Source organism: Micromesistius poutassou (assembly GCF_964030765.1).
Source record: "Micromesistius poutassou genome assembly, chromosome: 12".
Lineage (NCBI taxonomy): Eukaryota > Metazoa > Chordata > Actinopteri > Gadiformes > Gadidae > Micromesistius > Micromesistius poutassou.
In genome coordinates this window covers 10,093,504-10,112,823 of record NC_140282.1, presented here as the reverse complement: position 1 = coordinate 10,112,823, position 19,320 = coordinate 10,093,504, and the positions used below count along the sequence as shown (strand labels likewise).

Genomic DNA, 19,320 nt, shown 5'->3' with positions numbered 1-19,320 from the left:
TCATTATTTGTTCCACCATTTCAATCGTTTATTTTTAGATGTGAATCTAAAATGTGAAGAATGTGAAGTCTGATAATACATTTGTTCAATTTTGAATAACTAGAGTTTTTATTGGGGGCGGACAATTCATGTTTTTCAGAAATTGGTGGGGGACATGTCCCCCCCCGTCCCCCTCAGGATCTGCACCCATGGGCCTGAGGGTCAGTCTTAGCACTGGTTTAGAATTTTTATGGCCCGCGGCTTCCTTACAAAAATGTATTTTTCATGTCCCACCAGCTGCCAAACGGAATTTTTCATTCTTAAGTTTTAGTTGCAATTTCTCTTTTCACCTCACGGTGGCAGTACCATTCTGGTGCTAGCGGTTAGCCACATCCACGAACGGGCGATCCCCATGACCCCCCCCCCCCGCCATGAAAGGTAGGCTACAAGAGTCAGCATGGAAAAGAGGAAGGTTGATCACGAGGAAATTATAATATTTCTTCACTGAAAGCAGAAACAATTGACGTTTGCCTGATTTGCAAACAGTGTTCCCTTTGCTAAAGAATTGAATGTGAAGAGACGCTCGCAGACAACTCATGATGATAATGCATAAACGTTCACAGAAAAAGGCAGAAAAAGTAAACCCTACAAAACCGATAAAGAAAACACTGAATCGTGTAGACTGTCTATTCTCACCTTGTGGTTCAGATACACTGCCATTTGAACAAAAGACAATATTGTTATTTGACTGTAGGCCTACTAGTACGGTTCATGTTACTTTAAGGTCAAAAAGTATTACTTTGAAATTCATTCAGTCTTCTCAAATGAACCTGGGCATATAAGATATAGACTATTTCTCACTGCTTGTTCCTTGTGTGGTTTGATCTGCATTTTGTATAAGACTTATTCAAAGTCAAATTGAATTCAAAACTACTATTGCACCTAGTTAAATAAAAATGATGAGATGCAATGCAACATTGTTATGGTCCATGTAACAGCCCTTGAGGTAGTTATTTTCCTTATTTTTCCTGTTCTCTTACAAAGTATATTCAATCAATTGTAATTATGGGGACAGTGTTATTCAAATATCTAATGTTTGATACTTCAAAATAAAGCATTAAAAACAAATAGGGGAGAGTGGGGTGAGTAGTGCCACTTTTTACCCAAAGTGACTTTAAAGTGCGGCCATGACAGTAATGTCTCCAAATGAAATATGTATGTATATTTCAGGATGTGGTGCATCCCTGGCAACAATAACTATGGATCTGAAATAAACTGTTTAAGAAATATAGCTTTCAGAAAAAAAGTGGTCTTGTGGCACAACTTGCCCCCGGTGCAGGGTAAGTTGTGCCTTTGGAGAGAATACGTTGGGGTAAATTGTGCCATTGATATATATCTCATAAACTGTAATGCTATATAAAAGCAAGACAAATCCATTAGAAAATGACTAATTTAAGGTTTATTTAAAGTAAATATAGGGTTCCAACCAGGATAATGCTGAACATCCTTTCTTCTACACCAAGAAGATGACAAGAACAAAAGAACAAAATGAGAAAGAAAAGAACAAAATTAAATTCAAAATCAGGCCGTAATTGACTGAAAACCACAGATCCGGCCTACTACTTAACATTCCCCTTGTCGATGCTGCAGGGGAATATGAACTTCTCCTCCCTTCTGGCTGTACCACCAAGATTTTTTGGTGTTGGTAGTTTTCAGAGCACATCACCTCTAGGGATTGTCTTTAAATGTGAAGATGGGCTTTCCATCCACCTCTTACAACTTTGCCTTAGAAATTTTGCACTGATGTCGGCATCATCAACCTTCTCCACCAATCCAACGTAATTATAGGTTGTAGTTTTATCTGCAAAGCTCACAATGACAAAGTCACTGGCAGACAAATCTTTGACCTGTGGCATTGGTTGGCTCCTTGTGTGATGGTACAGGCAGGTCAGCAGCAGCACTGGTGGAGGACTCTTCTGGGTTTGGTTTGGGTTTTGTCTGTTACCATTGATGGGGCATAATCTTCATCTGGGAAGATATCCCTGTTCAATGGAAATATGCCCGTTGCTCTGAAACCTGATGTGATGTGTGTGGGTGTCATTGCAGGCATAAATGCTTGCTTAACAAGTTCTGCAACCTCGTAAATCAATACGGTCGACCAGGATGTGTGCGCATCCAACCATCCGTCGCTCTGTTGTAGTAGGTTTTCAAAAGGTTGGCAAAACTCACCCCAACCCTACCATTTTGCAAAACTAGCATGATTCAGCAGTTTAGGGATAACATTGTGCTAACTGTATAGACTCATAGTGTAGCATACTAAAGCACTAAAACATGTGTCAAATGTTTTCAAACTTGTCTATAATTGTTCAGACGCAACAATCAAAAAACCTTGATCATAGAAATTTTACTTTGAAAGGCAAAAAAACGTTTTTTGAGCTTAAATGTGCAAACCTCTCATTCCATGTGTCTCCCTTCTTTGCAGGATGAGTCTAATGGATGGCTCTTCAAAAATATGTGGTCACATGACCAATTTTATCTATGGTTTTCTAGAAACAAGGGGTGGCACTACTTTCCCACTGGCACAACTTACCCCACTCTCCCCTACAATCCTGTTGAATGAGAATCCAAACCCTAACTAGAAACTAAACTTGTAAGCTGTCTTGTTATTCACCCTGATGCAATGGGCTTGTCATGAGGCCTGGGTGATGCAGTCATTGGTTATAATCATTTAAAAGTAAAACAAAATAAATGTTGGTACCAGTGTTAATTTGGTCGAGGAAGATATGTGTTGTCACAATTTACATGTGCTTAGTTGTAAGAGCCATTAAGGGCCTAGTTTATTAATAATTTAGTTAAAAACGGTGTTAAAAAAATAATAAAAAAGGTGTCATTTTTCATAACATGTATGTTACTCTAAAATGCATACATACTACATCACTGTTTGGTAGTAACTTTGGACACCATTAAGTTTAGAGTCAGGTGTTGTTGGAAGCAACACCGTTATTTGACTGTGCATTGGACATTATAATTTATTTATTTTTCAAGTATAGATCAAGTAACAGTAAATTAGAAGTTACTAAAACACATAACAGTAAGTCAGTAAGTCACAAGAAATAAAAGTGCATCATAAGTTACCACAACACACACAAGTGGACCAGGCTCTCAGCTAACTCCAGCAGTACACGCTAGTAAAGGTGTCTGCTGTCCCAGGTCCAGCATTCTGTTGAGTCTCAAACATGCAGTGCAAAAGTAGTTACATGTTTCCCACATGTAATGTAAGACACCCCAAGGTTTATAGATATTGCATCAGCCAGGGAGGAAGCGAATGTTCTCTAGATCAACTACTACAACGGCAGACACCACTGCGTAACAGTTCTCATCCTTTTTTGGTGCTATATCCTGTCTAAAAGGGGGCGGTGTCATTATCAAATAAATACGCCAGAGATCACATCCCGATCACATCTCTGTGAGAACTGAGGTTGCACACAGTTTTGGTTCTCATTGATTTGATTTCATCGTCTTCATTTTGTAGATGTTTATGAGTTTGTGACGAGAATTATGAATATGGCCCGATTTGCAGTTCCAGGCAGAGAGGGCAGTTTCATGACGCTCAAAGAGAAACAAAACATTTCTCTTAGGACTATTGATTCCAAGCGATACCTCCGGGGCCTCAGCATGGAGAACATGCCCTTTGCTTCTCCCAATCCAGGTGGGTCCAAGCTGCTGTGAAGCTCCTGCCTTGAATTTCAGTTGTCTTTGGTTTGTAGTTGGGCGCCGGGGTAGCGGTCCACCTTGTGGCCCCCACATGGTCACATGGCTCGCTGTGTTTGTGTGTCACGCTAGAGAGAATGACCATACACTGCTACAAGCCAAACCAGACCAACCAGACCTTCAGAGGCATGCCGGTGGTCCTCAACTTCACAGACTCCCAGAGCTTCCTCAAATGCTGCAGACAAGACAAGGGGGCGATCCTACGAGTGGAGGTATGGTCCCTGAGTGAGCGGATGAGTATGTGTCACTGAGTGAACGTGTGAGTTAGTTATGAGAGTGAATATATGAGGGATTGAGTGACGAATGCATTCAGTAATGACCTTCAAATGGGTATGATTAGTTATCGAAAAGCAGCATGTTGCTCGACACCCTGTGGTTTCTAACTTGCATTGTGACCATGCTAGGACAACAGGAAGCAAACACACAAGTGCATGCCATTGGTGATTATTCGTGGGTGTGTCTTCCCCTGCAGGCCTGTGACAAGGAGCGGCTGAAGCTGATCTGCAAGCAGGACGAGTCGGCCCTCGCCTTCCTCTTCTACATGAAGAAATTCCCGTGCAGCGAGATGAAGTTTGAATCGGTGCTGTGCCCGGGCTGGTACATTCAGGTACTGCACCAGGAAACCGTGCAGGTGACCCATCAGCCGGCTGCTCGGGTGGCCTTGGAGAAAGACCCGTCCTTCTACTTTTTAGAAGAGAGTTATTGCAAGTGACATATGGTATGGGTTAGGAGCAGTGGCTATTTCTCTAAGACTGCAAGGGAAGCTCAGCTTCCCCTAAAATTTCAAAAATTAAATGGTCAAATATATACTGTTGTGTTAACATTTCATTGACAAAAAATGCATTAAAAATTGACTAAAAATCTCGAAGTTCGTTCAGAATCAGCTGCTTATCGCAGGTCGACTGACTCGATTTCCTTCTGATACATGAATGTGGGAGGGGTGGCAACTGGGTTGGCCAATTGTCGTCCGGGGGGGGGGGGGGGGGGACGACGCGGGAGGGGTGGTGGCTCCGCCACTGGTCACAGTGCATTTGCTTGTTGAAGCTCAGCGTCCATCCACTTCAATGGGGCTGCATAGAACAGCTTTTTTTAGTGTATCGAAAGTCTACGGTCATTGAATAATGCTGCGATTATGTCCCTCCCATGGACGCTCAGCGTCTCTGGGGGTGAATGGAGGAGTGGGCTGGCCTGGATGCTGGGCTTCTGCGTGATGATTGGAGGGTCTGCGAAAGACTGAGTTGCCGTTTGATTGACAGCGATTTTGAACTATAAAAAATCGCCGGAGCTGTCTTCATTCCTCTGTCCCATCGCAGATTTTGCAAGCGAGTCGAAAGACGAACTGCAACCTATTTCTTGATATTTGCTTGGCAAAATTGCTAGACAATTTTCATCATACATTTCATACACTTATTCACACAATTCCTTGCTTCAGTTTAACATAATTCACACATTTCCTTGTTCAAGTTTAATATCGTTTTGGTAGTTGGCCATCACTTTGATTCAGGGAGCCTGAGGTCTGAACTTCAAGTCCTGCATTCAGATGAGGACTTGCAGGGTGACAGGGGAAAGCTGTGTGATTTCTTGGTGTTCCTTAAAGACATGGAGTTGGACAGTGCAATGCCTCAGCTTTACAAACTGTTTTCATTAGTGGCAACAATTAGAGCTACATCTGTAGGTGTAGAAAGGAGTATAATAAATGTATACTCTGTTTGAGTTCATCTCCCTCAAAAAGTAGTCTTTAGAACTATGGTGAATAACGTTAGCAAATTTTTCGTAGGTGGAATCTGGAAGAATCATAAATATTAGGGTTACGGTTATGGTTAGGGTGAGGGTTACGGTTAGGGTGAGGGTTACGGTTACGGTTAGGGTGAGGGTTACGGTTATGGTTAGGTTTAGGGTTAGGGTTAGGAGTCAGCGTGTGAGTTTGCCCGTCCAATCCTAGCGCTTGAGGCGGAACTTTTCCCGGATTCCGCCTACGAAAAACAACCGACCGGGGAACATAGGACCCGGGGAACATAGGTACGCTCCCCGTTAGCTCAGCTGTAGCTTATTAGTTTCTATAGCAACCACACAAGGCTGCATCTGATCACTAGTTTAATAACGTAGTTGCTACATTGTATCTCGCTTGCGAAACATGTATCGACTGACCCTCCGATAGATTTCTGGCACATTTTAGAAACTTTTTTAAAGGTTTATTTTTACAATGGACCTCATGTTTGACTTTTCTGTGATAGAAAAAAAAATTTATGACGCTGTGCTCAGTCAGCGGGCAACCTACCGGGTTAATGCCCTCCTCCCAGCCAATCAGAATCAAGCATTCTTAAACGAAGTAGAATAAATATATATTATATATATATATATTTTGACATTTTATATAATGTAGTTCCGAAAATGAGCTTCCCCTATTTGAAAGACCAGCATCCGCCACTGGTTAGGAGTTTACTTACAACTGCTGCCTGGGTAGCCACATCTCATGCTTCCTTGTGACCAAATATGGTTTGTCTTGGAGTCACCGATGGATATGTGCTCTGCCTGAACACCAAACCCACCCACGCACGCACGCACGTGTGTAAGCACAGACTCATACACATACCCACATTCATACACACACACTCACACACGTACAAACGCACGCAAACAGAAAGTCATACACAGTGTCAATACACAGACACACGTACCACTAAAATGCAGTAGTATGTAATAAAAAGGGGATCTGGAAAAGGGACTTGTCTGCGTGAATTGTTTTTATTGATCAAAAACAATGGGTCATGCTTAAACAAAGTACACTCCGATATAACAGTTCAGAGAGCACAATCTTATCAGAGAACACAAGAAGCTATAGGTAACAAATGTACTGTACAAAATCATAAAATGACCATGACAACAATGCTACAGCCAGTATGTTCTCGTTTGAAATTTGCCTTGTGGGTCAAATTGTATGTTTTTGTTGTGTGTGTTATAATCCACAACTCTGCGAGTAACCCGGGTTGCCAGATATGAAAGAAATTGGCACACAAACACAGCCTGCTGCAGCCGTGGAAGCAAGCTAACTAACTAACTGGATCAACTGAGATTGTTCTAGATTCCCCCAACCTTAAAAGCCTCGCCCTCTTCCGAGTTGCCTTTACATTAGCTGGTCAACAGTGTAGGACTCGTTCTTGCTTGTTATTTTCATAATAAAAGAATTGCACACGTCAATATAATGATGCACTCAACCTGGCAACCCGCTGGAGCTTCGAGTCTAGGGACTTGATCACCAAAATTGTGAATTTGGACTAGTACTAATAATTTCTAGTCACTTGGGGTACCTATTTTAATAGCTCGGTGTCAATGTGATATATTGTACCTTAAAGAGTTTATTACCTGCCATATATATACTTATATTCTTGAATATCTTTGCCTTTTTATTTTTGCTTGATGCGGTCATAGATTATATTAGAAAGAAAAGACTTAAAAAAGAGACTTAAGACTTAAAAAATAAGGCGAATAAGGAGAAAAGAGCACTGTTTAAGGCCATACACAAACAAAATAACATCACTAATGACTTCAAATCAGACCGCTTCAATAGAAAAATCGGGTCTTTCTGCACGGAATTATTCAGCTCCCACTCATCCCGTATTAAAACACACTGCCATCTTTATACATATAAACACTCTGCGGCTCCCGCCCCACGCCACAAGATGATGTCATCTTCATGTTGTTTGGAGGCTGTGGCGGTGACCTCAGAGGCCGGTGTTCTCCGCCTCGTCGCTCTGATAGGCCAGGTTGGTTTGGCCATTTGCTTGTAGTTCATAGGGGTTCTCCACCTTGCTCTCTGGCTGTTTACTGAGAACAAGAACACCCATGGTATTACTTTACTGCTAGAGGTGCCTGCCAGGTAGTTAGTGTGTGTTAGTGTGTGTGTATGTGCGTGTTTTTGGATGCTTTGTGTGTGGATGTGAGTGAGTGAGTGTGTGTGTGTGTGTGTTTGGATGCTTGGTGTGTGTTTGTGTGTATTTGGATGCTCTGTCGGTGCATGTGAATGTGTGTGTGTGTGTGTGTGTGTGTGTGTGTGTGTGTGTTTAGATGCTTGGTATGTGTGTGTCTTTGGAAGCTTGGTGTGTGTGTGTTTAGATGCTTGATGTGTGTGTATGTATGTGTGTGTGTGTGTGTGTGTGTTTAGAAGCTTGGTATGTGTGTGTGTGTGTTTAGAAGCTTGGTATGTGTGTGTGTGTGTGTGTGTGTGTGTGTGTGTGTGTGTGTGTGTGTGTGTGTGTGTGTGTGTGTGTGTGCATGCTTAAGCTGTATATGCGAGTGTCTGTGGACTCACGTCTTCCTCGACCTGATACCAGAGATGACGAGGTAAGCTCCCACCAGAACTACAATTCCCATGACCACCCCGTAGACCACCAGCCACACGGTTACCGGCTGCTCCACGGGCGGGGCCAGCGTTGCCGGGATACCTTGGAACTCCAGAGTCTTGTCGTTCAGCTGGAAGGCGTCGTTGATCCGACCGCGGGATAACCTGTTCAGCGTTTGGTAAGACAACTGGTTCAATACAAACAAAACAAGCTTCAAACTCAAAGTCAAATACCATGCATATTCATGCTTTTCAAATTAAAGCTGTAATATGTCATTTCTGCCGCTAGGGGTCTCTGAATCAAAATAAAATATGTACATTGTGAAAGTCTATGCATTACAAAAAAGTAAAACCCTTTGGTGATTCCTTGCACATATCGGTAGAAAAACCCATAAAAAGTTCACGCACTACCACAAACACACTGGCCACAACTAACGGCTGACTTTACGTAAGCTGAATATGTAAACTGACTTTACGCGTGCTGACTTTACGTCAACTTACTTGACGTAAGCTGACTTTACGTAAACGGAATGAGTCTACTACTCATTCACCTTTAGCTAACGTCATGTGGCTAATCCAATCGTAGGGTGGCAATAAAAGGCTGCTATAGCAAATAGCAACGTTCTGACCACCAAATTAACATTTTAGCATCATCCAGACCTATGTCCTGGAGGATGGCTCCCAGGTTACTAAAATCGACTTCACCCTGGGGTCACAGGTCTGTACGGGCAGAGACGATACGAACATCGTCTTGGTCCTCACCGTATGGCTGCCTCCACCTCTTCCCTCCTGATGAACCCTAAGGGGCTGGTCGGGTCAACCACCTGGATGTAGAAGGAGATTCTGGGGGTTGCATTATAGGCCTGAACGTCCTCCGCTCTGAAACAGACCCCAAACAGTTAGTACGTGAACTAGGTGATGCGGGTATCTTAAAGTGACAGTTAGTTGCTTGTGATGAATAGTTTATATCTTTAGTACTGACATGAAGGCAGGAGTGGTGTTCTTCTGGCTGGTGTAGTACTGCCTCATGGCGTAGGCGATGTTGGTCTTGAACAGGTACAGCTCGTTTTCGTTCCACTGGTACTACAGACATACAGGTAAGTAGAGAGACAGGTCATAAAGCAGCAGGTGAGGGTTAGACAGTACATGTCAGAGACAGGTCATTAAGGAGCAGGAAGAGGTTAGACAGTAGAGAAACCAGTCATTAAGGAGTAGGTAGGGGTCAGACGGTAAAGAGACAGGTCATTAAGGAGTAGGTAGGGGTCAGACGGTAAAGAGACATTAACGAGTCATTAACGAGCAGGTTGGGGTTAGACGTTACAGAGACAGGTCATTAATGAGCAGGTAGGGGTTAGACAGTACAGAGACAGGTCATTAAGGAGCAGGTAGGGGTTAGACAGTACAGAGACAGGTCATTAAGGAGCAGGTAGGGGTTAGATAGTAAAGAGACAGGTCATTAAGGAGCAGGTTAAGATTAGACAGTGAATACAGAGATGGATACTTACAGCATCCGCACCCATGGCAGCTTTCAAACTAATCCGCACTTTGATGCCATTTTTTGAATCTACCAACACAATGCAGACGACAGTTGTAAATACACTTCACACAGCAAAATGTTGTTCCTGTTACCTGTTTTGACCATGGTGTGATGACCAGATATAGCGGTGAGTTATTTGGAACTTCCAAAGTCTTACTATTCAGCCTAATTAGAATTCACCAAACAAAAGTAAGTGTAGTAATGTGTGCTTTTAACACTGCTTAGTGCATCTATTAACCTAAGAATTCAGGTCACAAGATTCAGTTGTTGAATGCTTGTCAAACGTTTGCTGAAAACCTTCCACTTTTTCGTTTCACACTTGTAATGTCACCTTCAGGTGTTAACAGTGTGGAATGGCATGTGATTGGCTTGAGTAAAAAAGTCTAGGATCTGATTGGATGACAGCAGTGTCCAGAACAAAGCACATGTTCAACCAATGCAGCAGAAGCAGTGGAGTCCATTTTAGATGAGGGAGAGATGAACTCACAGGAGTCTATGTTCTTCTCCCAGCCCACTCTTCTGTTGTTCTTCTTGTTCTCGACCACCAGCCAATCATAGAGGGTTTGGAAGTACTCCAGCAGTGGACCGGCGTCCATCTTGACGTCCCCAGAGATCCTCTCCAGAGCTTTGGTCCACGACGTCGACCTGCCCAGCGTCAGCATGTCCCTGCAAGGAGAAGGTATTGTTATAGTATGACTAGTACTGCTAATACTATAACTATATACTATAATAATAATACTACTACTGCTGCTACTACTAAAACTATCAGCACCACTATACTCACTATACACTCACAGCATATAAAATGCTACTACTACTACTACTAATAATAATAATAATAATAATAATAATAATACGACTACTACTAATAATAAAATAATAATAATAAAACTACTACAACTACTACTAATAATAATACAAATAATACTACTACTATTAATACTACTACTACTAATAATAATAATAATAATACAACTAACCACACCACTATAAGTCCCAGAGCATATAAGATGCCACGACTACAACTAGTACGACTACTACTACTCATAGTACTACTGCAGCTGGTCCGTACTTGAGTTTGGTCCCAGCGTCGGTGGAGTTGGTGATGTCACAGGTGAACAGCTCACCGGTGTGGCCTGTTGCGTTACACAGAGCCTTCTGGAACTGGAACTGGTAGATAGTCCTGGTGAAGTACCTGTTCCCCACAAGTACACAGAGAAACGCACACGCACACACACACACACACACACACACACACACACACACACACACACACACACACACACACACACACACGCAGATATACACACAGATATTAGAATATTAACACACACACAAATGTATATATATATATATATATATATATATATATATATATATATATATATCAATGCATGACTACACACACACACACACACACACACACACACAGACACACACACACACACACACACACACACACACACACACACACACACAGGAAGAAGTAGGGGACAGAAGGAGGTGATAGAAGTTGTACCTGATGAAGGAGTAGTCGCCTGAGACGTGGAACAGAGCCGGGGGATCGCAGTACGTCTCATCACGTGGTAGCGGCTCCACCACGCCGACCAGCTCGCGCCTGGTTGGATGAAGAGATATTTATATACTTCAACACTGACACCTAGTGGCCGTTTACAGTAATGTCTGTGTCGTTTTTCGTTTATTCAAGTACCCGTTGACTATATATTAAACGAGGAAATATTTGATGAGACAGGAGACATGTGGACTGGATTTATATTAAATAAATAATAGGGCTTATTGTTGGCTATTTCTAGGCATAATTAATCCACCTACTTCATCTCCCACCAGCGCTTCATCCACTGGTTCTTGGGGATGGTCTCCTGGAAGACCTGCCAGCGCCACTCCTCCAGCATGTAGGTGAAGGGCAGCGTGGCCACGATGGTCAGTGCCTGCTTCATCAGGAAGTTGATTTCCGTCTCTGGACCGCAACAATAAGGATACCTCAGTCACGGACATCAGCGTCGACATGACGACATGTGTAGCTTACGAAAATGATATCATGTAAATTATGGCACCCACTGCATTGCTGATCATCCCTGGGAGGAGCGTTCCTTCTCAAGATTTCTTCCTTGCTAATTACGGGAGTTTTAGGGTCAGGGGCTTATCATAAATATATGGCCTGTTAAGCCCTTTGAGACTGTACTTGTGATTAAGAGCTATATAAATACATTAAATTTGTATCCTATAGTACGTTAGTATTGTAGCTATGTCATATTCAGATAAGTCGTCTGAGATATTCCCACGGGGGGGCCTGCAAAAGTAGACTAGAATAAAATAAAATCCCTGAAGGGATTAACTTGGGATGGGTGCGTTTCCTTCTTGAGAAACATTCCAGTTGAGGTGGTTTTCGTGGATTAAATGGTTCCATCACAAAGTTATATACACACAGATTTAACCCTCTTTCAATTCCAATTATTTTGTTCACAAATTAGTCAACAAAATAATTAGTTGTTAATCAAAATCTGATACAAAAATAAAGCAGATGTGCTTTTCATTCAGGAGGAAAGCTTATTGTTACAAACAATTCAGAACATCTGTTTTGAGACGCCATCTTTATAATCTAAACCATGTAGGACTAAAAGGCAAACTTTTTATTTTGTTTTTTTCCACCTGGCAGAGTGATTGCTGAGCTAGGAACAAGATGGTGATAGGCCGATGTGCGACATTCCCAAGAAGCCATTAAAGCATATAAACCAAAGATTTGATATCTGCCTTCTTTATCGCCATGCCTATGATCCGCCCTGGGATAAGACTTTGCTCTGGGAACAGTCACCCCTGGACCTGACAGCACTCACGCCTTATCAGCAGACTCCTTTCATTTTGTTTTTTAGTTTTACTTGTCTGTTCTTTGTAGAACCATGGCTCTAAACTAAACTCCCTGTGGAACCTACAACCCTTTTTATGGACCGTACCGAAAACACTGTCATAAACCAGAACCTATTCTGTTGTCAGATCATTAGCCTCATAGCATACTTGCCTTAAAAGTCATATTTAAAAGTCATATTTTAAGGTTAATCTTGTATGTAGCGTCAAAAATAGATGACTTAGGCAGATAGTGATTATGGAATATCAAAAGCACTCTGATTGGCTTAGGAAACAGCCAATGAGGCACAGTGAATCAGCAGCATTAGGAGAGTAGCTAGGTTATACATCACAATTTGGCCAAAATATGACTTAGGCTATTATGATATGAGGCTTACAATACAATGTATGGAACTCATGGGATTTTAGGTACATTTACATTCATTTTTAGGGCATTTAGCACAATAAGTACATTTGTCGGAAGAAGGAGAAACAACATATCGCTGTCGGTACAGTAAGGATGTTCATAGAACCAAGTGCCAAGCATTAACAATCACCAGGTTAATCCCTTCACCTTATACAACAAGGATAGGTAGGCGCTAGGATACATGTCAGATGCATGTCATTAAGGAGCGTCTCGTACCATTGTCGGTGGTGAAGTTGAGTGGCAGGAGCCCCAGGGACTTGAGGTGGTCGGGTGTGGCCGCCGACAGGGACATGATCTCGCCCACGGCCTCGTGGAAGCCCTCGTTGGCCCCGTCCCGGAGCAGGTAGGACAAGTTCTGGTAGGCCATCTGGTACTGGTTGTGGCCCATCTCGTGGTGTGCCGTCAGGAAGTGGTCCATGTTCACCTGGGTGCACATCTTGATCCTGGGGAACACAGAATAATAGATAGTTAGCCTCATAGCATAATTAGATAATTAATTATTAGACAAATTGTGATATCTAACCTAGCTCTACTCTCCTACCGCTGCTGATTCACTATGCCCTATTGGCTAGATTAGAAATTAGAAATTTCGGCCAAATTATTATTATTTTTTTCATATTTTTATTTTATTTGATTATATTATATTTTGGTCAAATTGTGATATCTAACCTAACTCTACTCTCCAAACACTGCTGATTCACTGTGCCTCATTGGATGTATCCTAAACCAATCAGAGTACTTTAAAAAGTCGACTTAGGCAGTTTTGACGCTTAATACACAAGATGAACCTTAAAATATGACTTAGGCAATTATGCTATGAGGCTAACGATATGCATTCCTACATAGTAAGCATGCCACAATATGATCATATTGCCTTGTTAGATGTTGATATTGTTTGGTGGGAGATGGACCGTGGATTGACTTCAAACAAACCCTTACCTACACCAACACTCTACACCTAAATGTAACTATCCTCAAGGGGATATCTTAACGGATCAATTTTTTATATCTTAGCATCGCACCTTCGTATACATGGTATCGTACACATATTCAAATGACTAAAGCAGATTCCTTGAGTGAGTAACAGCTTAAGAACTAACTAATAGTTAATTAATAGTCTAATATACCAATTACTACTAATACTAATTTATAGATTATTTAACCCACTTGCCCTAGCACTTACCCTAATGTAATACCCCTATGCTGATGCTATATAATAACACCATTACTTATTAACTTATGTTAATTAATGGTTAATTTATGTACCCTTATTGAAATATGTTACCCTTATCGAGTATCTAATCCTAATCTCTTTGTCAGTGTTCTATAATCATTATTTTACTACCAAGTGGCACATGGAAACAGTATCAGTATCAGTATCACAGAGCATGAAGGGGCATTTATAGCACTGACTCACTGATCTTCACAGACACCAACCCCGCCAAGAGCCTCAAACTCACAACTCAGCTCAATGTAAGAGTCTTCATGAAAACACTGCTTTTCCTGCCAATCATTTCTCTCCTGGCAGTTGATTATTCTCTTATCTCAAAGGTGAAATTAAGAACAGGACGTGATATTCAAACGTTTAGTATCATGGCATGTTAGGAATCCTTCTTCGAATTAATCCAGTGTGTGTGTGTGTGTGTGTGTGTGTGTGTGTGTATCTATGTGTGAGTGTCTGTATCTTCTGTGTGTGTGTGTGTGTGTGTGTGTGTGTGTGTGTGTGTGTACCTGTAGTCCTTCCCGTTCCCCATGTCCCAGGCCGTGGGGTGACAGACCACCTTGCGGCCGTCGGTTGGCTTCACCAGCATGGAGTTTGTCCAGAAGTCGGGCTCCATCTTGTAGAGCCCCACGGACATGAAGAACTTCTCTGCCTCTTTGAAGAGGCGCTCTGGCTCCCATTTCTGGAACAATCAAAGAGGTTTGGTTTGGCTTGAGTCCACATTACACCAAGTCTTAAAACTGTTCTCTAAGAACTTCGTACACTTATGATCAATGATCGACAAGACACACATACACAGTCAGACCTATATGTCTCTCTGTGCAGCCCTATAACCTTAGAAATAGTTATTCATTCTTTAACAAATGTGTTTGTGTGTGTACGTGGGTTTGTGTGTGTTATTGTGTGTTATTGTGGATGTGCATGTGTGTGTGTGTGTGTGTGTGTGTGTGTGTGTTGAGGGTACCTGGTCCACCATAGCAGCGCTGACATCAATGTCCGGCTTTTCGGGGTAGGGCACCGAGAGCGGGTACAGGTTGTTCCAGAACCGACCCCACATATCCCCTGAATGGACAGAGCAGAACCGTCCCTTTGATGGCTGTCCAACACTTTGAACCAAGAACCTTTTTAAAAAATATATTATACTATATTACTAATATACTATAACTATATTCTGAATAAAATGTGTCATAGCAGAGGACTGGTCTTTGACGCTGAGCCGATCTGAGCTCTGTCTCTCTTGGTTAATGGACTGCTTTTATGCAGCGTTTTCTAACCAGTGGCCACTCAAAGCACCACATTCACACACACATTCACACACGACAGCGGTGTGTAAAACCCTTGTTTGGAGCATTTAGGGTTAGGTGAGTTCCTCAGTTCCTCAACACTAGGAGGAGCCGGGGATCGAACTCGCAACCTTCCAGTTTACCAGTCAACCCGCTCTACCACCCCCACCCACATGCGCTTCCATTGCCGTCAGTCGCTATGGATACGCACCCAGCAGGTGGGCGGGCAGGGGCCCCTCTTTGTCGATGTGGCCGGGGTAGGTCTTCATCAGCTTTGATCTCACGTACGAGTGGAGCTCCTTGTACAAGGGCAGGATCTGGAGAGGGGGAGAGAGACCTCCGTCAGCCGATCGGCCATCAATAGAAGAGTCAATCAGAAGAAGAATGGGACACTTGGAAGAGTTACCAACCACTTTGGTGGGTAAGGCTGATTCACCACTCACACACAAACAGACATACACACACACTAACCCAGGGCCGTGTGGGGACTGGCCACTGACCTGCTTGTATATGGAGCGGACGTCGCCCATCAGCTCATCTCGAGTGTAGTTGTAGGGCGCCTCCTCCCCTACCGTCTCGTAGTTGTAGCGCCAATACGCTCCGTAATCCGCATAACCTGTGAGTTTGTGTGTGTGTGTGTGTGTGTGTGTGTGTGTGTGTGTGTAGGCAGAGGAGGAAAGAGAGAGGAAGACAGAGAGAGAATGTTATAATGATGGAACATAATAACATTCCTTCCTCTGTGTAATGTTGTGAAATACTTCTGGAAGTTTATGGAACAGGAATTGCATAAAAAAACAGATATGATATGCAATGAATTTGATCAACTAAAGGATAAAGGATAAAAAGTAAGGATCACAGTTGGAAACAATAAGCATTTCCTGGCAGACAGAATGTGACGTCATGCTTCACATTGTCTTCGTTCGGTCTCCTCACGCCTGACCAAAGGTTCTCCCTGCTTATCTTTACGCGTTACGGAAAATACCTTACTTATGTCCTGTTCACTGCTCCCATTCTACCTCATGTGCATGTTCCTTCTACGGTAAGGGTTCCACAGACAACAACACCGACAGTGTGTGGAGAAGGTTCCAGACTCCGGCGTGGGGGTGAGGCTCACCGTTGAGCTTGGCCGCTTCGTTCTTCAGGTCGACGTAGTCCTCGTACAGAGGCCTCATCCTCTTGCCCGTCTCCCTCCTCCAGCCCTCCCACACGTGCAAGCGCTCTTTGTAGTCCCGGCTGTCGGCCATCACCGCCTCCAGACCTGGGGGTCAGAGGGAGACGATGCACAGGACGTCCTGGAGGAGTCTGACAGACCCTCCCTGACCCTCCCTGACCCTCCCTGACCCTCCCCGACACGAGTGGGTCTGTCTCTCTGGACTTCAGCCCGCATGCTACTTCTACTTCTCCTTCTTGATTGCGCTCTCTCTCTCTCTCTCTCTCTCTCTCTCTCTCTCTCTCTCTCTCTCTCTCTCTCTCTCTCTCTCTCTCTCTCTCTCTCTCTCTCTCTCTCTCTCTCTCTCTCTCTTTTCTCTTCTCTCAACTCATGATTCAAAGTGAGATATCAATACATGCTTTACACAAGGGGTATACTATTTTAAGTCACAATTAAAAATTACTAAATATTCAAGACGCACATTTTGTCAATGAGATTGCTTTGATGTGTTTGGTACCCAATAAAAGTAGTCACTCAGGTATTGACGGGTGATTATTCCTCCAGCAGGGTATTACAGTAATGATAAGCTCAGGTATCGAATGGGTGATTATTCCTCCAGCGGGGTATTAATGATAAACTCAGGTGTGTTATGCTGAGCTCAGGCCCACCTGGTTCCAAAGTCTGGCAGTCCTGGTCGTCCTTCAGACACACTGTGGCTGTGCTGTAGATGGTGCTCATCTCACTCATCACTCGCCCCAACTGAGAAGAACAGCAGCACACTGACTGGGTTTCTTTGGTTGTTTTGATATATATAATAAATAAGTAAAGAATCAATAATATGAACATTCATTATAATAACAATACTAACATTAACTAATAATAAGATAAATAATAATAATAAGAACAAATATTATAATAATTACAATAATAATAAAACCGACATGATTATTATTATTATTATTATTATTATTAAGGATTATAATAATAACAACAATACAAGTGCAGTCCATTTACCATATTTATCTTCTGATGAGCTTAATGTAAATGCAATGCATTGATATATCGCTTCTCAAAACAATGGCCACTCAAAGCGCTTCACAATCTTGCCTAACATTCACCCATTCATGCACACATTCACACACCGACGGTGGAGTCAACCATACAAGGAAGACAGCTAGCTCGTCGGGAGTGGTTAGGGTGAGCTGTCTTGCTCAGGGACACCGCGACACTCAGTTAGAAGGAGTCGGGGATCGAACTTGCAACTCTGGTTACTAGGCAACCCACTCTACCTCCTGAACCACATGCTGCCCCAGAGAGTAAAAGTGACGGCTGCAGGCGTGCGGCGGGCTTACGTGAGCAGACTTGTCCGGGGACAGGGCCCCAGAGCCTTTGTCCTGCAGGGAGATGAGCTGCAGTTTGATCACCGGGTCGTTCACCTCGTTGAGTGGGAAGGTCAGCGACTGCTCCGACATGCGGCCGTAGAACTCTGCCCAGATCTCTCCCTTCACCGACTGCACACAACACGCATTGTCACACGACGAGTCACATTCACAGGCCAAACATGGAGATCGAATCGTTTAGTCGTTTAGCTTCACACGTTTTATGTAAAGCGACTTCCTAGTGAGGAGGAAAACGATCTAAGCATACAAATAAAGAAAAACTATTTAAATTCAAACCAGTGAAAACAACAGTGTTCATTTGATTTAACCTTTGTTCGTCTTGCACAGTCAGATGAAGCATTTATTTTACAAAAGACACCTGGCCTATACAGCAGCAGCATCAAACACAGTAAAACACGCCGTTAACAAACTGCAGCACCACAGAGGACACACTAGTATATCCATTGAACCCGGCACACAAGAAGAAAGAGCTGCAACTAGCAATGACATCGTCAGACACCCTGCATCAGTTCCAACCGCAGCTTGAGCAAAGAGACCTCAAGCTGAGCCGACCACGTACCACTTCATTTGCGTGCGCCTCGGTGATGTCTGTGTTGTACGCCCACGACGCCAGAGAGTACTCATACATGATGGCCGACGCGTTGGTGCTGAACTTCTTGAGGAACTCTCTGGCCCGGGCCTCCGTGTCCAGCTGGGCCCTCGCGCCCGGGGTGAACAGCGCCGCCACCAGCAGCAACATGGCCGCCGCTCCCGCCACAACCCGTTCTGCCTTCGACATCTCAGCGGGGGGAAATTCACGAGACGAAACACGCGAACCAGAGCACTTCTGGTTTTCCCCCAAAACCTCTGGGGCCTCTTGGCAGGGAGATGTCTTAAACTAGTTTGCTACTTCCCCAACCAAACAGAGGAGGTAGAGTGAGAACCACAGTAGGTGAGGTGGTGATAATGATGTTGGAGGTGCGGTTCCGTCCACTCTCACGCTCAGAGAGGGCCGGGGCGTCACTGCCGGCTGTTATACAGCCTCAGGTTTTTTATTATTGTTGTTCACGGTGCTGCCTTGGCCTTTGAGCGGAGTCGTAACCACACGCACTGACGATGAGGTTGAGGAAGTGCTGTAAGTAGTCGCTGGAGAATGAGTGACTTGATGATGCGAGACGACCGTGTGTTTGTGTTTAAAAGCCTTGAGCGAGTCGGTGTTGATGTATTTTAGTACAGGCTGTCATCCGTCACGTTTAGAATCATGCCTTTCAACATAATGTTTGGAATTTTTAAAATGTGTTTTAGTTTGTGCACTTTATATGTTTATCTATCTATCTATCTATCTATCTATCTATCTATAATTATATATTT

General features: G+C 43.3%; 2 protein-coding genes across 2 annotated transcripts; one reads left to right on the top strand and one right to left on the bottom strand.

Moving 5' to 3' along the window:
* The first annotated feature begins 3,463 nt into the window (after positions 1–3,463).
* On the top strand, positions 3,464–4,545 carry LOC311356844 (interleukin-1 beta-like). Its single transcript, XM_084476709.1, has 3 exons — positions 3,464–3,688; positions 3,823–3,962; positions 4,223–4,545. The coding sequence occupies exons 1-3, from the start codon at positions 3,538–3,540 to the stop codon at positions 4,460–4,462; spliced, it is 531 nt and encodes a 176-aa protein (XP_084332835.1). The 5' UTR covers positions 3,464–3,537; the 3' UTR covers positions 4,463–4,545.
* Positions 4,546–6,527: 1,982 nt separating this feature from the next.
* ace2 (angiotensin I converting enzyme 2) lies at positions 6,528–18,053 on the bottom strand. The gene is made up of 17 exons (XM_084476652.1): positions 17,923–18,053; positions 17,239–17,329; positions 16,535–16,678; positions 15,921–16,036; positions 15,632–15,737; positions 15,102–15,199; positions 14,647–14,819; positions 13,132–13,358; positions 11,460–11,604; positions 11,146–11,244; positions 10,699–10,821; positions 10,114–10,292; positions 9,595–9,653; positions 9,072–9,172; positions 8,852–8,968; positions 8,060–8,254; positions 6,528–7,575 (listed from the first exon to the last, which is right to left on the bottom strand). Exons 1-17 carry the CDS (start codon positions 18,040–18,042, stop codon positions 7,473–7,475), a joined length of 2,196 nt encoding a protein of 731 aa, XP_084332778.1. The 5' UTR covers positions 18,043–18,053; the 3' UTR covers positions 6,528–7,472.
* Positions 18,054–19,320: the final 1,267 nt, after the last annotated feature.